The following is a 27004-nucleotide window of genomic DNA, read 5'->3' on the forward strand; positions in this document are numbered from 1 at the left end:
AATAATGCTAAAGCTGAAGCTCCAATACTTTGGCCACCTGATTCAAAGAACCAATTCACTGGAAAAGACTCTCATGCCAGGAAAAATTGAGGGCAGGAGGGGAAGAGGATAGCAGAGGATGAGATGGTTGGATGGCATCACCGACTCAGTGGACATGAGTTTGAGCAAGCTCCAAGTTGATGAAGGACAGGGAAGCCTGGTGTGCCGCAGTCCATGGGGTTCAAACAGCCAGACATAACTCAGTGACTGAATAATAACAATGAGATAGAAGCCATTCCATTCTGTCACATTTACAATGATATGGATTAATTTTCCTGAGTGATTCTACAAGGCTTTTTTTGGTTTTTTTCTTCTCTGCTTGCATTTCAATTGCATTGGACGTGATCAATTTCAAGTACAAGTGAATTGCAAGTGGAAAATTTCTGAGCAACTGAGTTGTACTTGACATTTTAGGGTCCCAGTAGCTGAGTAGCTCTCAAAAAGGTCATATACAACTTTGTTGCACTGTAAAATGCCAAGGGCAACTCAGTAGCAATTGAGAATTGAAAGGGAAATTATATTCTACCCCAAATCAGCAACACAGACTCTGACAAATGATCTTGGTTTCATTAATTGTGTGAGGGGAAAATGGGAAATTGTTCATTGACATTGAAAAATTTTCCACAATAGGCAGTCATCTCTTTGCATGATTTATGGATACAGTTTTATTACCAATCTATCTATACTATGAAAAGATCTCACTTTGTTTCCTTGATTAGTCTTAAATCAAGAATTCTGTCACTAAGGATTGTAAATCCTTGTCAATTCCTCTATATTCTTGAAGCTTAATGAATCTGATCCTTTTCAATGTTAAAGGGCGCAAACGATGGAAAGAATACGGCATTTAGAAGCAGGCAGACTTCAAAAATTTTCATTAAGAAAAATGAGTTATTCTTTTTTGGTTGTTAACATAAAATTAGGTTTAGTATAATAAGAATAGAATTTTAAAAACCCAGGAACATATCTCTTGATAAAACGAACCATGGATTCAATTTTGTATTAATAAGCTACATTTCTGTGGACGGGATAGTGGTGATGGTGGAAATAGATTTTCTGACTGATATGTTATGCTGCATGAAAGAAGTTAGAATGCTTAGTTGTAAGTGAATATTCTAGAAGTTTGTCCCATTATGTATGGGCTCCCCTCTTCAAACAGGAGTACTTAGCATGCTTAGTTTAAAACGTGAAATTTAGAAATTAGTAGATTGGTATATTCTTCTGATCATCCTCTGTAGTGCTAGTGATGTCTCCTGTTCTACCCACATTGATGTGATTCTTATCACTTTTGTCATTTATTTGTACTTGCTTCTGTGCTCTGTCAGTTAAGTTGTGTCTGACTCTTTGTGACCCCAGTCTGTCAGGCTCCTCTGTCCATGGGATTCTCCAGGGAAAATTACTAGAGTAGGTTTCCAAGCCCGCCCCCCCTCCCCACCGGGAGATCTTCCTGATCCATGGATCGAACCCATGTCTCTTGCATCTCTGCATTGGCAGGTGGCTTCTTTACCACTTGAGACACCTGGGAAGTCCAAACAATCCTTAAGGTACATATTATTTCTGCTCCCAACTTACAATGAGGAATTTGAATCTCAGATATATGAAGTTTTTTGCTTAGGTAATATCAGGGGAATCTGAATCCTACCTTCAAAGCAGTATTGGGAAAACCCAACTTTCCTCCTGTGTGTCTCCTCCATCTCACACCACTCTCACCCTTCATTTCAGACACTTCTGGTCACCAAATGTGTGGGCTTTCCCCCCCAACCAAGTCCTACAACCCTGTATGAATATACCACAACTTCCATCATTCTAATTCAATTCTGAGACTATCTACCTGGACATTGTGTCAGATCAACAGATTAAGAGCTCAGGCCCACAAGTCTGCTTCCATTCTACTGCAGGTGCCAGTCCCGAGGTTTCCTACAACTTCTGTCTGATTTGGTTACAGATTGGAGATTCTTACAACCTCCCTCAGGTTCTATTAAAATGCTGGAGTGGGGAGGGAGGTGGGAGGGGGTTCATGTTTGGGAACGCATGTAAGAATTAAAGATTTTAAAATTTAAAAAATAAAAAACTAAAAAAAAAAATGCTGGAGTAGCTCACAGAACTCAGGGAAACACTTATTTCCCAGTTTATTGAAGAATATGATAAAGGATACAGATGAACAGCCAGATAAAGAGATATATAGTGCAAAGTCTGGGAGTCTCTGGCCCAAGAGAGTCTGTCCCCATAGCATCTGGGGGCATGTCACCCTTTCTATGTGTTTGTCAACCTGGAAGCTCCTGAAAACCCGTAATATCAGCACTGTATGGAGGCTTCCCCACACAGTCATGACTGATCCTTCGTCCACTTTCAGTCCTTCTCCCTTCTCTAGAGAGTGAAAGTTTCAAGCTTCTAATCACTTGGATGGGGCCTCCTCAGTGGCTCGGTGGTAAAGAATCTGCCTGCAGTGCAGGAGATGCAGGGGATGTGAGTTCAATTCCTGGGCAAAGAGTCAGACATGACTAAGCACACACACACACACACACACACACACACACACACACACACACACACACACACACACATTCTATTACCCCACAAAAGCCAACGTGATTTTCCTGTATCTCTCTGGTTTATTTGCCTAGTCACTTTGCTATCACTTTCTTGAGTTTTTGAAACAGTAAGTTGGGCATCTGCATTCTTCTTCCATCCTCCGCTCCACAGCCTTCTCTTTCAGCTACTTTAACATACCCCGGATGCGCCAACATTATGCTATTGCTTCTGTGCTCTGGCAAGAACTAGAGCAAACTAATAGTCTTCAAATGGAATGGATGGCCTTCCGGGAAATGGTGGATATTCTATTTAATAGAGTTGCCTGAGCTAGGAAAGAAAAAAGGAAGCTGTGATGAAAGATATTTATCCCATGGAATGCAAAGAACATCAAAAAAGAACTGGATGATGAGGTAATGTTTTCCTAATGTGAGAACAATATGATCAACAATCAATAGCATAAAAGGAAGAGGCCAGCAAGTATATCCCAGGAAAAGAGAAAGGGAAGAAATAATGGAAAGGGACTTTGATGACCTCATTTATAGTTCAGTTTTTGCTACTGCTTTGAAATATAGGGAAAATAATCATACTTGCTTGTATGTACTTAAGTGCAAAACAAAACCAAAATAAATCACATAACAGTGATCCCTGTCTGCATATAACACAAATGCTGTGAGAACAAATTTGATTATGTAATTGAATGAAAGATTTCCTATAAATATTGATAGGTGTTGGACTTGGGATGAGTAGGTGAGATAAACAGCCTTTAAATTTCTTAGAAACTCAAGATTTTTAAGATTCTTTAAAGTTCCTGTGTGTCTGTATGAAAGACAAATTGTACCATGGTTATGTAGGGGATTTGAATTATTAATACACAGAAAGAATTTATCATCTGGTTCTTAATAAAACTTTATATAATTAATAAAGCTATGAGTGAGAAGGAGAACCATCCCAATGCTCTTATAGAACATGGAGCTTGGTTGGCAGTCTAAAGCAGGCATTGCTTCTAATCCATTCTTCAGTGAAATAAGGCAGTCCTCTAGGATGAGCAGTTTGTTCTTGGGGAAAGTGAAGAGAAGGACCGTGGCACACCAGGTGCAGTGGGTGGAAGGAGTTTCAGACGCTGGACTGAACACGGGGAGAACAAGTTCAATAGTGCATGCTGAGTGGTGAGATTCCGTCTCCTTCCCAGACTCTGACTTCAGAGCACTGGCAAGCAGGTATATAAATTAGGTTACAATTAGCTGGAATTTATTCTAGATATTGAAAAACAGGAGACTAGATCTACCAAAACTTACACTTTGGGATAATTCAGTGAAAAAGCTGGTTATGTCACTGCCCTACAGCGCAGTCCACAAGTGAGTAGGGAAAGCTTCCATCTAGGCTTTGGTGCCTCATTCTTCAACATGAAAGCACAGTAAGGAAGAGCCACCTAGCTCATGGAGGTATCAAGAGTTCCAGGCCAAACCGACAAACAACAGGCAAAGATAATACAGATGATATGAGAGCTAAAGAGAAATCAATATCACAGAAATTTATAAATTAGAATCAAAGCAAAGTGAGAGAAAAGCCATGACAAAGAAATTAAACTTCATTGCCCCCACTACCAGTAAACAAAGAGAAATGAATGATACAGAAAAAATAGAACACAAGAATGAATTCATGGAAAACAAGAATATGACAGTTGGCAGAAGGGCGAGAAGATAAAGGGCCAAAAGTAGAGAAACACAACATGGTCTTTGTGGTCCTGAGAACTCCCTAAAGACTGAGATGCAGAAGATGATGTACCTGTTCAGAAATTTCTAGGATACAACCAAATTCTTTCATTAAATTATGTTTATCTTCTCTCTTAAAAAAAAAAAAATGTATTGGGATTTAACAACTTTGTCAAAGAGCATTGTCCCTCAGGTTCTACAGGAAATTAGTTTCATGACCTCCTTCCTCCATACCAAAATCTGCAGATGCTCAAGTCTCTTTTGGGCTTCCCTAGCAGCTCAGATGGTAAAGTCTTCCTACAATGCAGAAGACTGGGGTTCGATCCCTGGCTTGGGAAGGTCCCCTGGAGAAGGGAATGGCTACCCTCTCTAGTATCCTTGCTTGGAGAATTCCACAGACAGAGGAGCCTGTTGCAACAGTCCGTGGGGTTGCAAAGAGTTGGACACGACTGACAGACTAACATTTTCACTTTTCAAGTCTCTTTTATAAAGTGCTACAGTATTTGTCTATAACCTATGTACATTCTCTTGTCTACTGCAAATCACCTCTAGATTACTTATAATACCTAATATAACGTAAATGCTATATAATTAGCTGAAAATACAATATAAATGCTATGTAAGCAGTTGCCCTGGAGGCAAACTCAAGCTTTGCTTTGTGGTACTTTCTGGAATTTTCTCTTATTGAATATTTTTGAGGTGCAGTTGGTTGAATCCTTAGATGTGGAATCTGCTGATAGGAAGGCCTATATGCAATATCCTAGAGCCACTATGCTAGACAATGTGAAAAATTCTAATTACAACTTATCCCTTGCCTTAATAATCTAATAACTGTTCCAGCTGACATTTTATTTTAGCTGAAATCTTTATTAATTTGTTATTGGTTTCTATTTTTTTAATAGTGTCTTAAACATTATCAGCACATCACTGTTAAGTAGGTGTAAACTATAATGGAAAAACTTGCTCAATTTTCTTACACAAATCTCTCAGTACATACTACTTACACAATAGAATGGTTTCTTTTGCACATACTGATCACAGATGAATAACTGTGTTCTTTTTGAGCGAATCTGTGGTATATATTTAAATGTTCTGCTTGTGTAGTTCGTTTAGATTATTTGAATGTATAATATATTGCCTCTCATCTTTAGTTGTCACCCAAACATTTTGATTAATCCCAAATATTTTATTCAAAAATCTCTAATAAAAGGTCAAATTGTACTATATATTTATTTGGATAGCTGTTGCTTAGAACACCTCAAGGATGGAAACAATGGTTTACTTCACATTTTCAGTCCCTAGGGTGGTATCTAAGCCCAAAAGTGGGGTTAAGTACATGTGTCTATGATACACTGATGAATAAAAGTCATGTCTTAGACACCAGTGACTCATGGAATGCACCAAACCAGACTGCACAAGAATGTGAGGAAATAATAGCAAAGTCAACACATCTTATTGGGGTTATAGATATAAGAAAGCTCTAAGGATTTTTTATGTTTTTTATATTTAGATTTAACTGAGAATGACAAAGAATTGCAATCTAAAATGAAGCAAAAATTCTATCATGGATGAAGTGAATCTTAATCATTGGGGGTGAAGTACAGTTATCAAAGACACTTGCATTGCATATCTAAGATTCTAGTATTCAAAATTGTTTAGATTTTTTAAAGTTATTGTGAATGGAAGAGGGGCAAAGTAAAGTATCTACATTTTTCTTGTGGTACACGTTATTCATGGGAATTGAGCTTCCTCATAGAATTATGGGAGAAGCACCGAACAGTATTTCTTTGCACATACTATGGTTTCATAGTCAAAACTACCCTTCTTAATGAACAATTACAAACCAGAACCCCACACATTGTCCTTATTTTCTTCATCCGTTGTGTGTTTAAATTAAAAAATGGGCCAACACCACTTAACTATGACTCTAAAACATACTTTTAATCTTTGAGGTTTTAGATCCTACCAAAAGACAGGACAGTCTCCAAAAACACATAAACAAACAAACAATAACAGCAATAATGGAACAAATTACCTTGCGCTATGTAAGGTGTAGTTTCCTCTTTCGGAGGGATACTTGTGGGCCGTGGTGTGGGGGCAGGAGGTCTGTTCATAATGAATGAGCGACTTCCAGCTTTTTTCTTTATACTCCTGCTGGCCAGTATTGTGTCATATTCACTGTCATCAATCTCAGCGAAAGTGTATGGGTCTTCCTCCTCTTCCCGGTCCTTTTCATCTTCTTTCTTTTCTTCTTCAGAATCACTTCCTGTTTCATATCTTGCACTGAAATCACACCAACTTTGACTTCTCTCCATTTGGCCTTCCAGCAATTTCCCTGCTTATAAAATATTTGAATGGTAATTATTTATACTTTATACAATATTATTGGTGCCCATTTGTCAGTTGCTTGAATTTCCACCCCCCAAACAATTTGTATATTACTCTATAAATTCCAAAACGAGAAAAGCGAATCATGTAATTTACTAACATATTCTCCTTCAGTCTGTAATTGTTAACTTCTTAGAATAAGTTTGTTAAAGACATGGCATTCTTTGAAAACATACAAATAGGCATATAACTACTTTCCACATAGATTATGAATGATTTAACATCAGGAAATCAAATCATAAAACTAAGCCTCAAATATCAAATACTTTGAACGCTTGTGTTTCTCAAGCCTAGTGTTCTCAAAAATTTTTTTTTTTAATTTGAAGCCATTTTACCTTTTATAGGGATTGAACCAGGTATTTTGTCTAAAATCGATTTCTCTGAAAATGACAGAGGGGAATAGCCGAAAGCACCAGTGTTTAGCTTCTTATACTAAGTCTCAGTCTGGCTCTCTTGATTTCTATACGCCAACATGAACCTCATTCCTTGATAAAGGATATTGAAAGTAGGGTTCATGAAATAAAAGATGGCATAGAAAATCAATGGCTTGAAGATTAATTTTCCAAGAATTAATATTTTATGGTTAATAAATAGTCTTTATTCAGTAGTCTTTTATGGTTTTCATATTCAGAAAAATCTTTACATATTTTTATAAGAACATATTAAAAGATTCTAGCAGCAGTTTATTTGGAAGACAAAGATACTATATACTGTGATCAATTAATAAGTTGAAGAGAATTTTGATGGCTCTCTCTGCCCGACGATGAGAAAAATCTTTTAAATGTGTCCTTTTGACAGGTGTTAAAGTATTAATGAAAACAATAAAAATGGAGATTATTTCAGTTATTGACTGAAAAACTGTCAATTCTCTACGTTGTTCTGAGATTCATGCTCATGAACTAAGGAAGAATTAGTCTCTTTTCTGTTTAGTAAGAATCTGATCAAAATTTTTTAGCTTACTTAATGGATATTTTAGTGGGAAAACTTAGGAGGTAGGGACAAAGACAAATGGTTACGAGCAGAATAAAAAGGTATTATTATAAGAAGATTCAGCAATTGTTTTGGGTAGGCTTATGAGGAGAAACCAAAGGAGAGCCCGAGATCACCTGCCTGCTGAGTTTTAGCTTATTTCAGTTAGTTTAACCCAAGAAGTATGAATGCTAACATGCCTGGCATTAACTTTAAAATCTCCAAGACTTTCCTTTTCCCTTGTGAAGAATATGGTTTTGAGATTCTGACTTCATGACTTCTGTTTCACTGACAGTATCCTAGGTGAAACCAGATTAAGTGTGTGGGAAACACATGTACAATGTTTCATTTTTAGCAGAATGTGTCAACTATCTTACTTTTATGAACTGATTTCCTGAGCTGTTAACTCTCTTTGTTTCTCCACCTACCTCTTTTCTCAACTCTTTCTAAAGTTGGTCTTGTGCTAGAAAGAAAACATTTCGCTTTTCATTTTCCAGTGTATCAGATTATACTTATCATGTTGGAGTTGGATCTGAGTTTTCTCAACTCAGACTGTACACTAGTAAATAATGATTAAAATATATCACTCCTATAATCCAATTTTTGAAATAATTGGGGAAGAATGTAGAACAAAGATAAGAATCTTAAGAGCCCAGGAAACCTGTCCATGGAAGAATTTGACACATTCTAATTACAAGCTCTAGGGTCTTGGATCTAAGTCAAAGTGAAAGTCACTCAGTTGTGTCCAACTCTTTGCAACCCTATGGACTATACCGTCCATGGAATTTTCCAGGACAGAATACTGGAGCGGGTAGCTATTTCCTTCTTCAGGGGATCTTCCTAACCCAGGGATTGAAACCAGGTCTCTTGCATTGCAGGTGGATTCTTTACCAGCTAAGCCAGCAGGGAAGCCCAAGAATACTGGAGTGAGTAGACTATCCCTTCTCCAGCAGATCTTCCTGACCCAGGAATCGAACCGGGGTCTCCTGCATTGCAGGTGGATTCTTTACCAGCTAAGCCAGCAGGGAAGCCCAAGAATACTGGAGTGAGTAGACTATCCCTTCTCTAGCAGATCTTCCTGACCCAGGAATCGAACCGGGGTCTCCTGCATTGCAGGTGGATTCTTTACCAGCTGAGCTATCAGGGAAGCCCAAATCAAAGGGGGATCATCATAATGGTTGCCTTGAAAGTTTGCTGTGAAGATACAAAGAGACAGGATGTCAGTTATAAACTGAAAAGTATTCTATGTGACTGTTTTCTCCAATGAATATGTTCATGAATCCATCATAAGGAATTTGATGCTTGTGGCATTCATGACGTGGCTTCTCTTTATCAGTGGTTTGAAGGCAGGAAAAAACTTGTACAGAACAATTCCTGAAGCTATCATTAGCTAAAGTCAAAGAACATATACAGTCTCCAGCGAAAAATAAGTGGGAGCTTCTAGTCTTACCTTCAAAGACCTCAATCAAAGAATTTTAAGAAAAAATACTGGCATTTTACTTTTAATTAACTTCCAATATTAGCCCCATGAAAAAATATGATATTAAAATTGTGCTCAGTCACTCCATTGTGTCCGACTCTGCAAACCCAGGGACTGTATGTAGCCTGCCAGGCTCTCTCTCTATGGGATTTCCAGGCATGAATACTGGAAAGGGCTGCCATTTCCCACTGTAATTAAAAGTAACACTGCATTGAAAATGTAATAATATTGTTTTTAAATAACAGGAGTGAGTTTTTGTATGATGTTGCTTTTTATATTTAGTACTTTTCAGAAGATATATTAGCCAACATTATACTTGTGGTCCTAGGTATCTGGTGAAAATTACTCTCTGTGGAATAATTTTTAACCTCCTAACCAACATATCATATATGGAAATGCACATTAGAAAAAACAGGATTTAAAATTTTATTTAAATTATTTAGCTCCTTTTAAAAAGTAGCTAAAAGTTAACTCCTTTAATAGCTTTAACCTGATATAAGACAACCTTGTTTTCTTAATAACTGATTTTAATAACTGCATAAAACTATTCACATCTATAAAAGTGAGAAAAATACACCAAAACTTTGTTGTCAGGGCTATATTCAGAGGGGTTGCAAAGAGTCAGACATGACCAAGTGACTGGGCATGCATGCAAGCAAGCACATACTAATTTACATCTCTCCCTCCACTCCCAATATTGATATACCTACATCCTTGATCTATCTCAGCAGTCTACAAGAGCTCAGCACATAGTAGGTAATCAATATGTGTTTGTTGAATGAGTGAATGAATCAAGAAAGTACCCACTAGGTTTCCCATACTTTTCATTAAGAAGTACTTTCCATCTCTTATAAAGTACATAATCTTAGTAAGGGTTTATGTTGATTAACTTGAACCTTTATAGAGATAATGCCTTCAAGAACACAAATGCTGAATTTCATGGTTTCAAAACTCACTTTTTAAAAATAGTCTTTAAAGACTTTACAGCCTTCTAGGATTGACAACTCAAGTACAGTGACAAATGGGGCTTTAATAATAGATGCTTCTTTCATCCTTATTAAATTTTCTTTGTAAGAATATTTTATGAATTTGGAAAGTAAACACGAAAGAGTGATCAGTAAAGTGGGTGGTAATTAGTGACTGTAGGAGTGAGCAGGAGAGTCTGCCAGGCTGTGGAACATTCCAGGAAGAGAAGCCTGCCATGGAAGCTCCTGGGGATGTTTCCTGCCCTTCACCCCCACTCGCACTCCCACCTCTGCTGCTACACAGCTTCGTTCCCGCATCTGGGAACAATGCTATCACAGTCTTTTAATTGTTCTTCCACTTTAGCGAGACAGAGTGCTTTTAGACTTTGGTCTCAATGCACGGTGTGATAAACCCTTTACCACTTGCTTCCCCTGCAGCTCCCCACTGAGTGACTGTGCCCAAGCTCATTTTCAAATCTGTAACACATCAGCCTTTCTCTTGCCAGAAAACTAAGAGTATTTTTAAAACCCAAAGTTGTCATTTACTTTTCCACATGACGCTTGAGGTTCATTTTATGTGAAGAGTGACAAACTCCTTCCAAATTTTATTTCTTTACTTACAGAAAGCTTTGTAATGAGACTTCTTGCCTGGAAGGAAAAAGAAAGAGAGAGAGGGAGGGAGAGGAGAAGAAGAGGAGTGAGGGGTAAGGAAAGGTAGAGAGAGAAGGACTAAAGGAAGAAAGGAGGGAGGGAGGGAGGGAGGGAGGAACGGAGTTAGTGGCAGGTACCTCTTAGCTGATTTCTCAGGTCTTAGTTATTAAAGAACAGGAGGAAAGTTCCTCTTGGTTTTAAATGGTGATCTTTGTATAGCTTCACCACTGCTGTACTATATGCTGTTTTAAGCGTGTCAAAGTTTCAAAGTTGTTTTAAACTTAAACTTACCTTGTACTGGGAAGTGAGGTTTTTCTGGTTGGAAGGCAGTGGTTACAGGTCGTGGTGGGGGGAGAGGTGGTCTGGGGCACACGAGGGGCTCTTGGGAATTATCTTCAGGGTTGTCTCCAGGAATGAACACATACAAGTCATCGTACTGGTTCTCACTTTCACTGTCAACCTCTGGAGGGCTGTGCTCTGCCTCCATGCCTGATTCATGCTCTTTTTCTTCCTCTGCCATTTCATTCCCTTTGGCTTCTTCTGCCTTCTGCCTGTAAGGCCAGCTTTTATGGTGGAGAGCTGGGCTCTGTACGGCTGTTTATGACAAAGATTGTAGGATTTCATTTAAACGCTCCATCTGGAGGCAGTTAATGTTTCGTAACTTGGTACAGAAGTGGTGGTAATGTTAATTAAACTTTTATGAACTGATACAGGGGAAAGCTAACAAACATGTAGTTTTGGTGAATAGCCATTACTGAGCTTTTAAAATATTTACCGAGAGAGCTCCATTACATCCTGCTACTTCAGTTTATGACACTCTCATACACAATAATAATATGTAATATTCTGATATTACATATATAATAATATTCCAATTCTCTAAAGTTATTGTTTGAGCAGATTCAGTATATGACTGCATTACCATATTTTTAGTAGACAACAATATAACCAACCTAACAAGTAATAAGTAAGTGATGGAAAAGGTAAAGACAAGGAACAAAAATCTTGTCTTGCTTATAAATACTGTGATCAAATGAGTCTGTGATTCTTATTTAGTTATTACTTAACATTTATCACCAGATGACATCTTAATTCTTAAAAATACTATTTGATAAAGTGTTGCTATTTTTCCACTGGGAAGGCATCTAAATTACCAACAATAGGTAAACATTTTTTCTACTTAAAAAAAAATTTCTACTTTTTAAAATAAAAAAAAATTTAATTAGAGGATAATGCTTCCCAATGTTGTGGTGGTTCCTGCTGTAGAGCAACTGTGAATAAGCTATAAATGTATACATATCCCCTCACTCCTGAGCCTCCCTCCCACCCCCTTGTCCCATCCTTCTAGGTTATCACAGAGCACTGAGCTGAGTAGGTAAATATTGTTAAGGCTCAGTTCTCTCACCAAAAAAATCTATTCTATCTTGAAATTTAACCAAATGATTCAGGCAAATTTCCTCTACTCTAAGAATCATGATTCCATTATTTGTGTTTACACTGTACACAGTAAATGCTCTCTAGCTACTCAGGAAGAAAATAAAAAAATACAGAATGCAGTAACTTTAAATCTTAAAACTTGTGGTTGATATTTTCTTTATAGAAATTCTGCTCTAAATAAAGTATTCACAAAAATTTGAAATGAACTTTGGAATCTATACTGGAGGGAAAGGGTGAATTGGGGTCATGAGTGCAATAGAAAAGCAAATAACTGTTGTTTCAAAGTTTTGTTAAACTCAAACACAGCTAAAGAAGACAAGTGGCAGAGTACAGACATAGAGGAATTTTTTTTTTATACGAAGAGTTACATGGTAGACATTTTTTAGCAACAGGAGAAAAAAATCAGTCATGTGGGAAAATCATGTCCATGATGGTACTACGTATTTCTACATGAATTTTATTTTTAATTTCTCTCATTTTTCATGTGGGAAAGAAAAAAGGTCCAGCTGCTAGTATTAGAACTGCAACCAAGATTCCTTAACTATCAGCTGGGGCAGAGCAGACGGTGTTTCGTTCTTGCACAGATCTCTGCACAGACCTCATTCATCTTTCTGCCTCTAACCCCAAACACAGCCTGAAATAAAGTAGTTTCTAGATATGCTGATGGAGTAAATAATGGAGTGGCTGAAAAGAAATCATTGCTCAGGCTAGCAAAAGGACTTCACTGTTCCTGTCTGGGCAAATCGATCATCAACTTAGAATCACATTCATGCTATACGCAATTCCTTACAGCTACCTTTATGTTAACATGCTCAGTTTATGTATTCTATTTTATGGAAACACTGTCTAAGCAACAGGGTCTCCTTGTGAAAGAAAGTGAAGTCGCTCAGTCGTGTCTGACTCTTTGTGACCCTGTGGACTGTAGCCTACCAGGCTCCACTATCCATGAGATTCTCCAGGCAAGAATACTTGGAATACTCCAGGCAAGAATACATGGGAATACTCCAGGCAAGAAGAGTGGGTTGCCATTTCCTTCTCCAGGGGATCTTCCCGACCCAGGGATTGAACCCGGGTCTCCCGCATTGGAGGCAGACGCTTTAACCTCTGAGCCACCAGGGTCTCCTTAGTCCTTGTCAAATATGCCCTAACCTGGAATACAGCCCTAGAGAGTCTTACGTGGTGGGTCAATGGGTTTTAGGAAACTTCACAGAAATGATACCAATGGAAATTTGCTGACTTAGGGTGTTCTATGTTTCACTTCTCTAAGGAAAGAGTCAGAGGCCTGAGTCCAATCACACAGAATTTCATATCGGTGACAGTTTCAGGTCCCAAGAGTCTGTAGAAATGAGGTGGTTCTGTACCAATAACTGAAATAATGTCTTCTTATTATAGGTAGTACTTCTGAGAATCAAATGTCATAATAAATACATGGTCATTATCAGTGATGGCATTTACATCACTTTCTTTAACACTAAAATGATAATAAATCATTAAAATGATAATAAAATGTAAAACTTTAAAATTTAGTGCATTGATTGATTACATTATCATTTAGCATGATTTTGTGTTCTGCCCTAGTGTTTGAAGAGTTTACTGATTTTGCCAAAGTATGCTAGCTAAGGAATTATATTTAATATTATTTGATTTGCAAGTCATCCCATCAATTGAAAAACCGGTAGGCAGTTTTGTGGAGCATCAACTGTGAACTGTTCAAAGTGCAAACAACTTGTGGTAAGAACAGGAGAATTTGGAACATAAATGTTCCAAAGGAACATAATAGTTCCTTCATAAAGTACAGAATATTAGGGGCAAATGGGAAGGCAGCTGTTTCAAGGTTTCTTAACAGAGTACTACTGGCGTTTTAGAGAAGATAATCCTGTGTTTCCTGGGGCATGTCCTGTGTATTGCAGAATATTTAGCAGAATTTTTAGCAAAACTCCCTTCTCAACTCATGACCACAACAAAATCTCCATTCATTGACATGCATTCTCTGTTGGGAGTAGAAAATAGTGCTCCATTAAGAGCCACTGTGTTATTGCGACAATCCAGGGGAGAGCTGATGCCAGAGGGGACAGTGTGGATAAATAACAGTGATAGGGTAAGGAAATACTGGCTGTATTGTGAAGTCAGAGTTCACAGTACTATCGTTTTAGTGGAAGTACATTGGAAGTGGGATAGGAGAGAAAGTAAAAAAGGGTGACTCTAAGTTTTGGGACTGAATTGAACAAGGAAGAAATCTTCATTTCTTGACATGGCAATGTCAGCAGGTAGAGTAGATCTGGGCATGACTGGGGGCTTTCAGATTTAGAAATGTTGAGTGGGAGATGCCCATCAGACTAGCCCAGTGAGCAAGCAGTTGTGAACCAATGGACTCAGGCATGAAGGGTAGAATTATGTACATGGAGGAAGATTCTGAAATAGTCTTCGATCATTATATATAGAACTACATTCTATTACAGCTAGCGGGGACCTTAGAGAGAACTAGTACAAATTTCTCATTTCTTATCGGGGAAAACTAAGGTCTGAAAATAATGTGACTTTGTTTAAAAAAAATCGAAAAAACATACTTATCACAGAACATTTATATTAAATTGACTAGTGTACCTTTTTTGGTAGGACAGACTGCTGGTTTGATTATTAAACACTGAACTTGTTAGAACTATTTAAATTAGCACGATAATGTAGTAATATTTCTACCAGATGATATGCTTAAAGTCATACCATTAATTAAATGTCTTCCACTGCTCTTCGTGTTTTTCCACACTCTCTTCAGTTTGACTTTACCAGTTACAAATACCTTAATTTAAGTGTTATGTATATATGTAACACAGAGAAGCACTTACTAGGAGAACATGTAGAAAATGAGGTGATACTCTCTTCATAATGATTTTCTTGCTCATTATCTCTGCTAACTTCTTGGATCTGAAATAAAGGAGTATAATTTTCAATAACATGCATTGATATTAATATATCTGTATTTTTAATATACCAAATGGAGAACTGATACCTGCAAAAATAAGAATTAGTTTTTAAATTTTAATTTAAATACTTTGATCATATTATATATCTTAGCTATTATATTTGGGCCATCTATAATTTTTTCAATGAAACATGGTATTAAAAAATTGTAACTAGAACAATGTAACATTCATCAGTTCAGTTCAGTTCAGTTCAGTAGCTCAGTCATGTCTGACTCTTTGTGACCCCATAAATTGCAGCAAGCCAGGAGATCCAACCAGTCCATTCTGAAGGAGATCAACTCTGGGTGTTGTTTAGAGGGAATGATGCTAAAGCTGAAACTCTAGTACTTTGGCCACCTCGTGAGAAGAGTTGACTCATTGGAAAAGACTCTGATGCTGGGAGGGATTGGGGGCAGGAGGAGAAGGGGATGACAGAGGATGAGATGGCTGGATGGCATCACTGACTCGATGGATATGAGTCTGAGTGAACTCCGGGAGTTGGTGATGGACAGGGAGGCCTGGTGTGCTGCGATTCATGGGGTTGCAAAGAGTCAGACATGACTGAGCGAATGAACTGAACTGAACTGAACTGAACTGAACTGAGGCCTCCCTGTCCATCACCTGTTATCCTCTGTCGTTCCCTTTTCCTCCTGCCCTCAATCCCTCCCAACATCAGAGTCTTTTCCAATGAGTCAACTCTTCGCATGAGGTGGCCAAAGTACTGGAGTTTCAGCTTTAGCATCATTTCTTCCAAAGAACACCCAGGACTAATCTCCTTTAGGATGGACTGGTTGGATCTCCTTGCAGTCCAAGGGACTCTCAAGAGTCTTCTCCAATGCCACAGTTCAAAAGCATCAATTCTTCGGCGCTCAGCTTTCTTCACAGTCCGACTCTCACATCCATACATGACCACTGGAAAAACCATAGCCTTGACTAGACGGACCTTTGTTGGCAAAGTAATGTCTCTCCTTTTGAATATGCCCTCTAGGTTGGTCAAAACTTTCCTTCCAAGGAGTAAGCGTCTTTTAGTTTCATGGCTGCAATCACCAAATATATTTTAAATGGAACTTCTTGCAATATTTTTAAGATTCACAGCAATAAATATGAAATTTTTACAACAGATAACTCCTGAATAAAACTGAATCGAACTATTTCATTTAGAAACCATAAATTATGCTTCCTTTGAACATTTCTGTATCTTTTACCAGTTCAAAAAATAATTAATTACATCAGGGATTAAAATACAGTGAAAGACAGTGAGATTTTAAAGAAGTTTCTTTCAAAACAAAAAGGAAACGGAGTAAAGGAATTCATGTTCCTCTTTCATGAATCAGTTCCACTACAATTAGAAGTGGGAATTATTGAGAAAGCATAGGAACCTGCTTTATTTTCTCAGGAATTGCTGTGCTCAGTTGTTCAGTTGTGTCCAAATCTTTGTAGCCCTATGGACTGTAGCCCATCGGGGTCCTCTATCTGTGGGATTCTCTAGGCAAGGATACTGGAGTAAGTTGCCATATCTTTCTCCAGAGGATCCTCCTGACCCAGGGACCAAACCCATGTCTCCCGCATCTCCTGCATTGGCAGGCAGATTCTTTTACCACTGAGCCATCTGGGAAGCTGGAATTGCTAGCCTTTGCTTATAATATCTGAAGGAGTCTAAATTACTGGAACACATTGGTGGTTGTAGAGAAAACTAAGTAACTCCAGTGACCATTCTATTTGTACAAACACATGTTGAGAAAGAGATGGAGCTTGGTTGCATTAGCATAGATCACATTTTTTAACCAAGAAATCCAAGGGATTATTCAAACAATTTATGCTTTTTTATTTAAAAAAACTGATGGAAATGATTAGGCCATTGCTCTACACTTGGTATGTCTCTGTAAAATTTAGAAGTGTCCACATTAAAGCATCATTAAACTTATAACAGACTTGGTGTGCAAGGGTATTTGACTTGCATCATGACTTCATCAATTTGGTTTGTTACCCACTTTGGCCAATGAGAGCTCAATGAAATTTATTTTATTTGTTGTTGTTTTTGTTTAATCAGTCATGTCTGACTCTTTGCAACCCCATGGACTGTAGCCTGCCAGGTTCCTTTGTACATGGGATCTCCCAGCCAAAAATACTAGAGTGGTCTGCCATTTCCTACTCCAGGGATCTTCCCAACTCAGGGATGGAACCAGCAGCTTTGCAAGTCTTCTGTACTGCAGGCAGATTCTTTACCACTGAGCCACTGGGGAAGCCAGAAGCAGCAGTCTTTGATTTCCATTGAAATCTTGAAGCTAAAAAACCTCTTTAATGTTTTTATAGTGAGCTTGATGCAGAAGCTCATTTTCTTTCTTTATTGAAGTATTAGTTGATTTGCAATGTTGAGTTAGTTCCTGGTGTATAGAAAAGTGACTCTGTTTTTCATATACATATAACATGTGTTTCACATTCTTTTCTATTTAAATCATATTTTCTCCTTTGTGGGCTCAATTGAATGCTAATGTGAAAAGTCATGTAACTTTACTACAGAGATTGACAAGTTGGTTGATGTCTGTATGCTCAGTATTAAAAGCATTGTTGATATGGCCATTTTTTGTTTTCAGTTAGCCTGACCTCTATATTTCACAAAGTAGATCAAGAATCTATTTTTAAAAATCTATAATATTAAAATCACACCAAGGGAGTTTTTACTAGTTGAGTAACAGGAATGCTTTTCAAAGATTTCAGGATTTATGTGAAATTTCCTTTATCCTATTTGCAAACCTAGATACCACAAGCTGAAAAATCAGTCTCTTAATAAAGAGACTGTGGGCAACTTGGTAGGGGTTTATGTCTGTGTGTGCGTGTGTGTGTGTGTGTACTGAGGTTGAAACCTAATGGAATAATTTTTACAATATAACTTAAGCTTTATGGCATTTATATACACAAACACAAAAGCCTAAAAGTGTCTTGAAGGAAATGGCTTCCAAATACAAAAAATAGCCAAATTTGATTGAGCACTTCTTTCATAATTATTATGTCAAACTGGTATTTTGTATAATCAGGCTATATAGAAAGCAACTGTTTTCTCAGGAATGAAAGGATCTTTACTTATTTACACTGAAAAAAAATTGTGTCTTTCTAGAATTCTTTACACTTACATCATATTTACTTTGGAAAAATGTGTTATATCTAATGACATATTAATAACCGGTAAAATCAAGGATGGCTCAAAAGTACGATGGCATTCTGACATCTAAGCACTTTGATACTTTGTTATGTGGTGCAGAGGACAGAGAGTGGATTTTGAAGTCTAAGCTTTCCTCACACCTTGAGGCCACCTCCAGCCAGTCTCCCTAAGGGGTGACACACAGGGCTAACGGCTTCTGGTCTTAGATCCATCAGTTCTAACTACAGTTGTGAATTTCAGGCTTGGGCACCTGACCCTTTTAACTACATTCCAGCCCTATAGGATAATACTTGTTTCTAATCCATCACAGTTGTGATTGCATTTGTGAGGTAGCAGCACCTTTACTGAACCAGGGCTTCCTTGGTTTCTCAGAAGGTAAGGAATCCACCTTCAACGCAGGAAGCCTGGATTTGATCCCTGGGTCATGAAGATCTCCTGGAGAAGGGAATGGCTACCCACTACAGTATTCTTGCCTGGAGAATCCCATGCACAGAGGAGCCTGGGGAGCTACAGTCCATGGGGTCACAAAGAGTCAGACACAACTGAGCTACTAACACTCTGACTTTCACTTTACGCATGGTTTGAATTCAGCCATCTTTCACTAAAATGTGAATGATACAACTAAAATCCATTCCTTGCTTAAGGTTGTAGCTGTAAAAGTAAAAATGTTATTGTCATTCACAATTATGGAATCCAAAGTCTGAAAGGAACCTGAACAACTAGTTTATTCTCTTGTTCGTACAATGATACAATGCTGAAACTATGTGTCATAATAAAACTGTAATAATTTGGATATTTATCCAACCAAGTTTGTTTGTAAATGTGGTCTATGCATAGAGAACAGACTTGTGGTTGCTAAGGGGGAGGAGGGTGGCTGAGAGAAGGACTGGAAGTATGGGGTTAGCAGATTCAAGCTACTATATATAGGATGGATAAACAAGGTTCTACTGTATAGCACAGGGACCTATATTCAATATCCTGTTATAAACCATAAAGGGAAAGAATATGAAAAAGAATGTGTATTTATGCATAACTGAGTCACTTTATAGCAGAGATTGGCACAACATTGTAAATCAGCTATACTTCAATAAAAAATATTAAATATAATCTATGGTCTGCACTGCCCAGCCCTCTTTATAAACTGGCTTTTCCTGGTTTCCATACTTGTCCTTCTATTCGTATAGAACGTATCCTGTCTGGGAGATCTTATCCACTGCAATGTCTTTAATTTATATCTCTATCATGATGATTTCTAGACGTGTAATTTGCTCCAAATTTTTCTGGGGTCTAGATTCTAGGATTCAGCAAAGGATACTAGAACAACTATTCACAGAAGCAAAGGGAAAAACCTGGAGGGAGGAAGAAAAATCAGGAGAGACTATACTTTAGATTAAATATTTGTGTCCCTTCAAAATTCATATGTCAAAATCCTAACCCTCAAAGTGATTATATTGGGGGTGGAAGTTTTTGGACAGTAATAAGATCATGAGGGTGGGGCTCTGATGAATGGGATTAGTGCCCTGATAAAAGAGACCTCACAAAGATACCTTATCCCTTCCATCATATGAGGACACAGTGAGAAGATCACTATGCATGAACCAGGAGGAGGGCCCTCACCAGATACCAGATCTGATGGCACCATGATTTTGGACTTCCCAGCCTCTTGAACTATGAGAAATATGTGTTTGTTGTTTATAAGCCACCCAGCTTATGATATTTTTGTTAGAGCAGCTTGAATGGCCAAAGACAGAGAATTTCAAGTAATCCTTGCTTCACCAAGGGTAACAAAGAAAAGTTCTGAAAACAGTTTCTAAACATTTTAAATCAAGATCATTGGTGATCCTAGGTAGGGAAACTACAATAGAACTGTGTGATTTCATCCCAGATTGAATCTTGGGGAGTAATATGGGAGTGAAGAATGGAGGGCATTATATATACAGAATTTCCTTTTAGGAACTATGATGTGAGTAAGGGTTACAGGACAACACTCCTTAAGACTTGTTTTTCAAACAATGAGTTAAAGATGTTACTGAAAGAGGGCATTACTGCAGTTCTTTTTTCTATTCCTATAATAAAAACAGAAGCATATACCAGACATAAATGTAAAGCTTTGCCACTGACAATTATAAAACCTTGAAATCAGTTTTAGTTTCAAAATCCTAAGTTTAAAAAATGTAAACTTCTGTAAAGGAAACACAAAATACCAGTATGTCAGAAATAGAAATCATTATGGTGTTTTGAATACTCCAATTATATCAAATGTTTTAAAAACATGCTTTAATTTGGAGCAAAACTAAATAGAGGCTAAATAATGGATACATTTACATGTTTCCAAGTTGACAGATTGGAGTCAGTGAAGAGGTAGCCAGGTTTACATTTATGATGACTATTGCTAACAGCCATCTTTTTTTTTTTCTTTTTTTCTGAGCTTTTGATAATTTGAGTGAGGGTCAAAGAGAACCAAATGGAAAAATCCAAGCTGAGTAATAAAAGGTTAGCATTGTCATCATCACAGTTGTTGCACATGTCATTTATCTAAAAACAGAAAAGCAAGTGGTTTCTGAAATCTAAGCCAGAAGCAAACACAAGACACCCCTTAGAGACCCAGCAATTTCCCCCAAAGATCATACTCTTCAGTTGTTAGATAATAAGTGTTATTTGACAAACGAGACAAAAGACCTCTAAGTTTATATTATCAGAAAATAAGTGTTCTTTGAACAAATTAAATAGAAAGGTTCTTAAAACTTATACTGTAGCTAATCTGTCCCCAATAGGTGTTTATAAGGCTGGAATAATTTCTAGCTTTGACATACAGAATTAGAAGAGTCAATCCTATTGATCAGAGAATTTAAAATATGAAGGATCAACAGTCAGAAAAGATGAATCATAAATTAATGAAGACACAGTAGAAGAGCAAATAAAATTTCTAGCCTCAAACCTTCAGTCTGAAGGCAGGTAAAATTCAGAAGAGGCTCTTCTTTTGGGGAAAAGTTACTAGAGACAAAGCTGTTATTACTAATTATAAATATATAGATTTATATTTTTTTGATGTGGCAACACACCATAATACTCTTAAGTATTCCCATTTTATAGTTTTACATTTAAATTGTGGAATGGAACTAGCAAAACCATCAATATCATTTAGTAGCAGAGCAGTATCTCTTAATCACAGAAATCTGTGAGACACATATGTATCCTCAATAAATAATTTTTCTTATTAAAAGTCATTTTTACCCCATCTCAATTTACTAGCTTCCATTCAAATAAGTTATCAGACCTTTACCATTCCCACTTAGTTTTGATGAGTAAGTACATTGGCAGGATGGATACTTAGATCTTACCTAAATATAGATCAAAGAAACAGACAAATATATATGTTTATGTACCAAAACAACCAAAAGTTATACTAGACTTGATAATTTAATAACAGAACAAACCTATTGAAAGTAAATCTGCAGTGCATTTAAGGTAAAAATAAAATGGAAAACGTTTGTGGTAGGAAAAACAACATTGTTATATATTAAAAAAACATGTTTCCCCTACACTGGCATGTAAAATCAAAATAGAAGAGAATCAATAAAACCAGTAAGTTCACTTTGGGAGAAAAACATCATTTTCTTTAGTCCAGAAATCTGAACGCTTTTAACTTGTAATAGTGAAATAAATTTTATTTTGTGGGGGCCCCAACCAAAACACTAAAGGTGCTGCTGCTTCTATTCTAAAATTACTGTAAAAAGAGCTTCATCCCACTTCATTCTGCCACTGAGAAGTGCAAGCATCTTGTAAGGCAGTAGCTTAGCATTTTCACGCTTCAAGTGATTTGTTTGGCAGATTTCAGTTGCTTGTGAAAATAATTCCTAATCTTCATATTCATAGCCTAAAGGAAACCAGGGCTAGTCTAACGGAAATCAGGGTGTGTCTGATATCCATTTTCATCTAGAAGTAACTTCATGAGTGTGTAATCTTACATGAAGTTTAGATAAATTAGTTTAACGAAATTTATCTTCAGCTTTCCATATCTTCTGAGAAAGATTTTTCTGGTTCTTAATTTAGACAGTTATTCATTTCCAAATAGCAGGCCATGGCATTTGCCTGCACAAGGGTTTCACAACAGAATATATAAAGTTTAAAATAGCTCCTTAAATTAAAAAGAAATTCCTCTATACGTACGGTCAATTTATCTTTGACAGAACAACAAAGGCAATACAATGGAACCAACAGAGTCTCTTCAACCAATGGTGTTGAAACAAGTGGACATCCACATGTGAAACATCAGTCTAGACACAGACTTTATACCCTTTACAAAAGTTAACCCAAAATAGATCATAGACCTAAAAACAAAATTACAAAACTCACAGACAATAATGGGAAAAACTTAGACGATTTTGGTTCTGGTGATGTCTTTTTAGATACAACACCAAAGCAAGAACCATGAAAGAAATAGTTGATAACCTGAACGTTATTAAAATAAAACCTTCTGCTTTGTAAAAGACAAACTCAAGACAAACAGGAGACAAGCCACAGACTAAGAGAGAATATCTGCAAAAGATAAATTCTGATAAAGGTCTGTTAACAAGTATCTGAAGAGGTTTTAAAATTCAACAAGAAAACAAACTGATTAACAAATGGGCCAAAGATCTTATCAGACACCACAGCAAAGAAGATACACATGTGGCAAATAGGCGTACGGAAAAATGACCCACATCTTTCCCATATGGTATTATGGACATGCAAATTAAAACAACAATGAGATAATTAGATTCCCTGAGGATTCCCAGTCCCTTTGCTGGATCCCCAGACTGATAAGCCTGACATGGGGCCCAGAACCTTCACAGCAGTGGGAGAACTTTGATATTATTGCTGTCCAGTTTGCAGGTTGCTCATCCAGCGGGTATGGGATTTGATTTTATCATGTTTGCGCCCCTCCTACCATCTCACTGTGGCTTCTTTGTCTTTGGGCATAGGGTATCTTTTAATTTTTTAAAAATTTTACTTTATTTTACTTTACAATACTGTATTGGTTTTGCCATACATTGACATGAATCCACCATGGGTATACATGAGTTCCCAATCCTGAACCCCCTTTCCACCTCCCTCCCTATATCATCTCTCTGGGTCATCCCAGTGCACCAGCCCCAAGCATCCTGTATCCTGTATCGAACCTAGACTGGCAATTCGTTTCTTACATGATAGTATACATGTTTCAATGCCATTCTCCCAAATCATCCCACCTTCTCCCTCTCCCACAGAGTCCAAAAGTCCGTTCTATACATCTGTGTCTCTTTCGCTATCTCGCATACAGGGTTATCATTACCATCTTTCTAAATTCCATATATATGTGTTAGTATACTGTATCGGTGTTTTTCTTTCTGGCTTACTTCACTCTGTATAATCGGCTCCAGTTTCATCCACCTCATTAGAACTGGGTTCCACTGTTCTCCAATTGATGGTTGCTTAACAGCTAGCTGTGATTTTGGTGTTCTTGCAGGAGGAGATGAGCATACATCCTTCTACTCCACCATCTTGAACCGGACTATCAGAACAGATTTTTAGGGCAATGAATAATACTTGGCAATGAAAATCTTGTGTATAGGTTATTAACACTTTTGCCTAGACACACAGAGTGTATGACCCCAAGAGTGAATAATAAGGTGAACTATGGACTCTGGGTGGTTCAGTTCAGTCCAGTTCAGTTCAGTCGCTCAGTCGTGTCCTACTCTTTGCGACCCCATGAATCGCAGCACGCCAGGCCTCCCTGTCCATCACCAACTCCCGGAGTTCACTCAGACTCACGTTCATCGAGTCAGTGATGCCATCCAGCTGTCTCATCCTGGGTCGTCACCTTCTCCTCCTGCCCTCAATCCCTTCCAGCATCAGAGTCTTCTCCAACGAGTCAACTCTTCGCATTATTAGGTGGCCAAAGTACTGGAGTTTCAGCTTTAGCATCATTCCTTCCAAAGAAATCCCAGGGCTGATCTCCTTCTATCATGTAAGAATCGAATCACCAGTCTATGTCCGATGCAGGATACAGCATGCTTGGTGCTGGTGCACGGGGATGACCTGGAGGGATGTTGTGGGGAGGGAGGTGGGAGGGGGGTTCATGTTTGGGATCACACGTACACCCGTGGTGGATTCATGTCAATGTATGGCAAAACCAATACAGTATTATAAAGTAAAATAAAGTAAAAATAAAAAGTTAAAAAAAATAAAAATAAAAAATAAAATACACATAATATAAAATTTACAAAAAAAAAAAAAATGCACTGGTTGGATCTCCTTGCAGTCCAAGGGACTCTCAAGAGTCTTCTCCAACACCATAGTTCAAAAGCATCAATTCTTCGGTGCTGTTTTCTTCACAGTCCAACTCTCACATCCATACATGACCACTGGAAAAACCACAGCCTTGACTAGATGGACCTTTGTTGGCAAAGTAATGTCTCTGCTTTTGAATATGCTGTCTAGGTTGGTCATAACTTTTCTTCCAAGGAGTAAGCGTCTTTTAATTTCATGGCTGCAGTCACCATCTGCAGTGATTTTGGAGCCCCCCCAAAATAGAGTCTGACACTGTTTCTACTGTTTCCCCATCTATTTCCCATGAAGTGATGGGACCAGATGCCATGATCTTCGTTTTCTGAATGTTGAGCTTTAAGCCAACTTTTTCACTCTCCTCTTTCACTTTCATCAAGAGGCTTTTAGTTCCTCTTCACTTTCTGCCATAAGGGTGGTGTCATCTGCATATCTGAGGTTATTGATATTTCTCCTGGCAATCTTGATTCTAGCTTGTGCTTCTTCCAGCCCAGCATTTCTCATGACGTACTCTGCATATAAGCAGGGTGACAATATACAGCCTTGATGTACTCCTTTTCCTGTTTGGAACCAGTCTGTTGTTCCATGTTAGCACATACAAATATTAACAATGGTTGAATCCCTAGGTCAACTAGCTTTCTAACTATAAATATTCTGTTTAGATATTTGAATCACTTTACATTGTTATGGATCATGTAATTAAAATAGTAAGATAAGGATTGAGGTACTTTAACTGAGATTAGCATTTATGAACAGCTGAACTAAGCAAATGAATAAAAAATTAACAGCTGAGCTAAGTGAATGAATAAAAAATTACATATTATACCCTGTATTTGAGGACATTTGGAAGTTTTATAAAGATATATTCCTCACTAAACCACTGAATAGCTTAGAAACTCATCAAACTAAAGCAATGTCAATTCAGTTTAGGCAAAACTCTATCGCTAGAGAATTGCAGCAATGGCAATGGGGCTGTATTTTTTTATTTACTTATTTAAAAATATTCAGAACTTACTAAATATTAGAAACTAGGCTAGGCTGGGAGTATAATGAAGGATAAGTTAAGTTTAAAAAAAACAGAAAATATCCACATACATATTCATAATACATATGTTAGGTACAATGGCATTATTATTAAAAATAATAACTTATACAATATTTACAATGTACTAGCCCTGGTCCAGAGAAGGCGATGGCACCCCACTCCAGTACTCTTGCCTGGAAAATCCCATGGATGGAGGAGCCTGGTAGGCTGCAGTCCATGGGGTCGTGAAGAGTCGGACACGACTGAGTGACTTCACTTTCACTTTTCACTTTCCTGCATCGGAGAAGAAAATGGCAACCCACTCCAGTGTTCTTGCCTGGAGAATCCCAGGGACAGCGGAGCCTGGTGGGCTGCTGTCTATGGGGTCGCATAGAGTCGGACATGACTGAAGCGACTTAGCAGCAGCAGCAGCAGTACTGGTCTGGTGGGCTACAGTCCAAAAGGGTCCCAAAGAGTCAGACATGACTGAGTGACTAAGCACATCCACCCACACCCACACACACACACACACACACACACACACACACACACTCGTCTAAGTTCTGTATCATGTTAATTTATTTCAGCCTCAAAATGATTTTATGAGATAGGTTTACTGTTGTAATCCTCACTAAATGAGTCAAAAAAAACTTACAGTGGGGTTAAGTAACAGCTAATGTCTCTTATTAAAGGGCTCAAACAATAAGAAAATAAATGTGTCTATAAGAAAGAATGTGTCGTCACCTAAGATGGCAATGAATCAAGAGTCATAGAAATTCACAGAACAGATGCATGCATGCTCAGTTGCTAAGTCATGTCCAACTCTTTTGTGATCTCATGGACTCTGTCCATGGGATTTCCCAGGCAAGAATACTGGAGTGAGTTGCCATTTCCTACTCCAGGGGCTCTTCCTGATCCAGGGACTGGACTTGTGTCCTCTGCATTGCAGATGGGTTCTTTACCATTGAGCCAGTAGGGAAGCCCCATCATAGGACAAATAGCTGACAAAATTTTGGAAGAAATGCACAAATTTCAGGGCTGTGGCTGGCATTGGAGATACCTTTGAAAGATGATTAAAATATTTAAAACTAGGGGCTGGGCATCATGAGCAAAGTGACATAATTAAATGTGGACTTGGGAAAGCACAGGTTGTGTTGGGAAACACTGGATCATCCTGCTTGACTAGTGGGTAAGAGCAACAAATGTCTGTTTACAGGGTGCACAGAATCCCTAGTTGCCCAGTTCTGTCTCCTCAGTATTTCTGGCCCTCAGGCTAGGTAGTGGGGAGCCAGGCTGTCTGTCCAGTTGGCCTGTAAAGCATATGCTGAGTACTGTCTTGGCTATTGTCTGAGTTATGAGAAAACAGAAGGCCCACTCTGTCCCC

The 27004-nt window shown here is 37.9% G+C and overlaps 1 protein-coding gene across 3 annotated transcripts in view; it reads right to left on the minus strand.

Annotated features, from left to right (window-relative positions):
- BANK1 (B cell scaffold protein with ankyrin repeats 1) overlaps positions 1–27004 on the minus strand; it is a 329439-nt gene that overhangs the window by 49347 nt on the left and 253088 nt on the right. For 2 of the 3 annotated variants that reach the window (XM_042251204.2, XM_027970854.3), the window contains exons 8-10: positions 15014–15092; positions 11025–11327; positions 6316–6618 (exon numbers count right to left, since the gene is read on the minus strand). In XM_042251204.2, the coding sequence (XP_042107138.1) occupies positions 6316–6618; positions 11025–11327; positions 15014–15092 (685 nt within the window). The remainder of the gene's footprint in view (positions 1–6315; positions 6619–11024; positions 11328–15013; positions 15093–27004) is intronic. The other variant, XM_027970855.3, reaches the window with a different exon arrangement.

Source organism: Ovis aries, chromosome 6 (assembly GCF_016772045.2).
Source record: "Ovis aries strain OAR_USU_Benz2616 breed Rambouillet chromosome 6, ARS-UI_Ramb_v3.0, whole genome shotgun sequence".
In the NCBI taxonomy this organism is placed as follows: domain Eukaryota; kingdom Metazoa; phylum Chordata; class Mammalia; order Artiodactyla; family Bovidae; genus Ovis; species Ovis aries.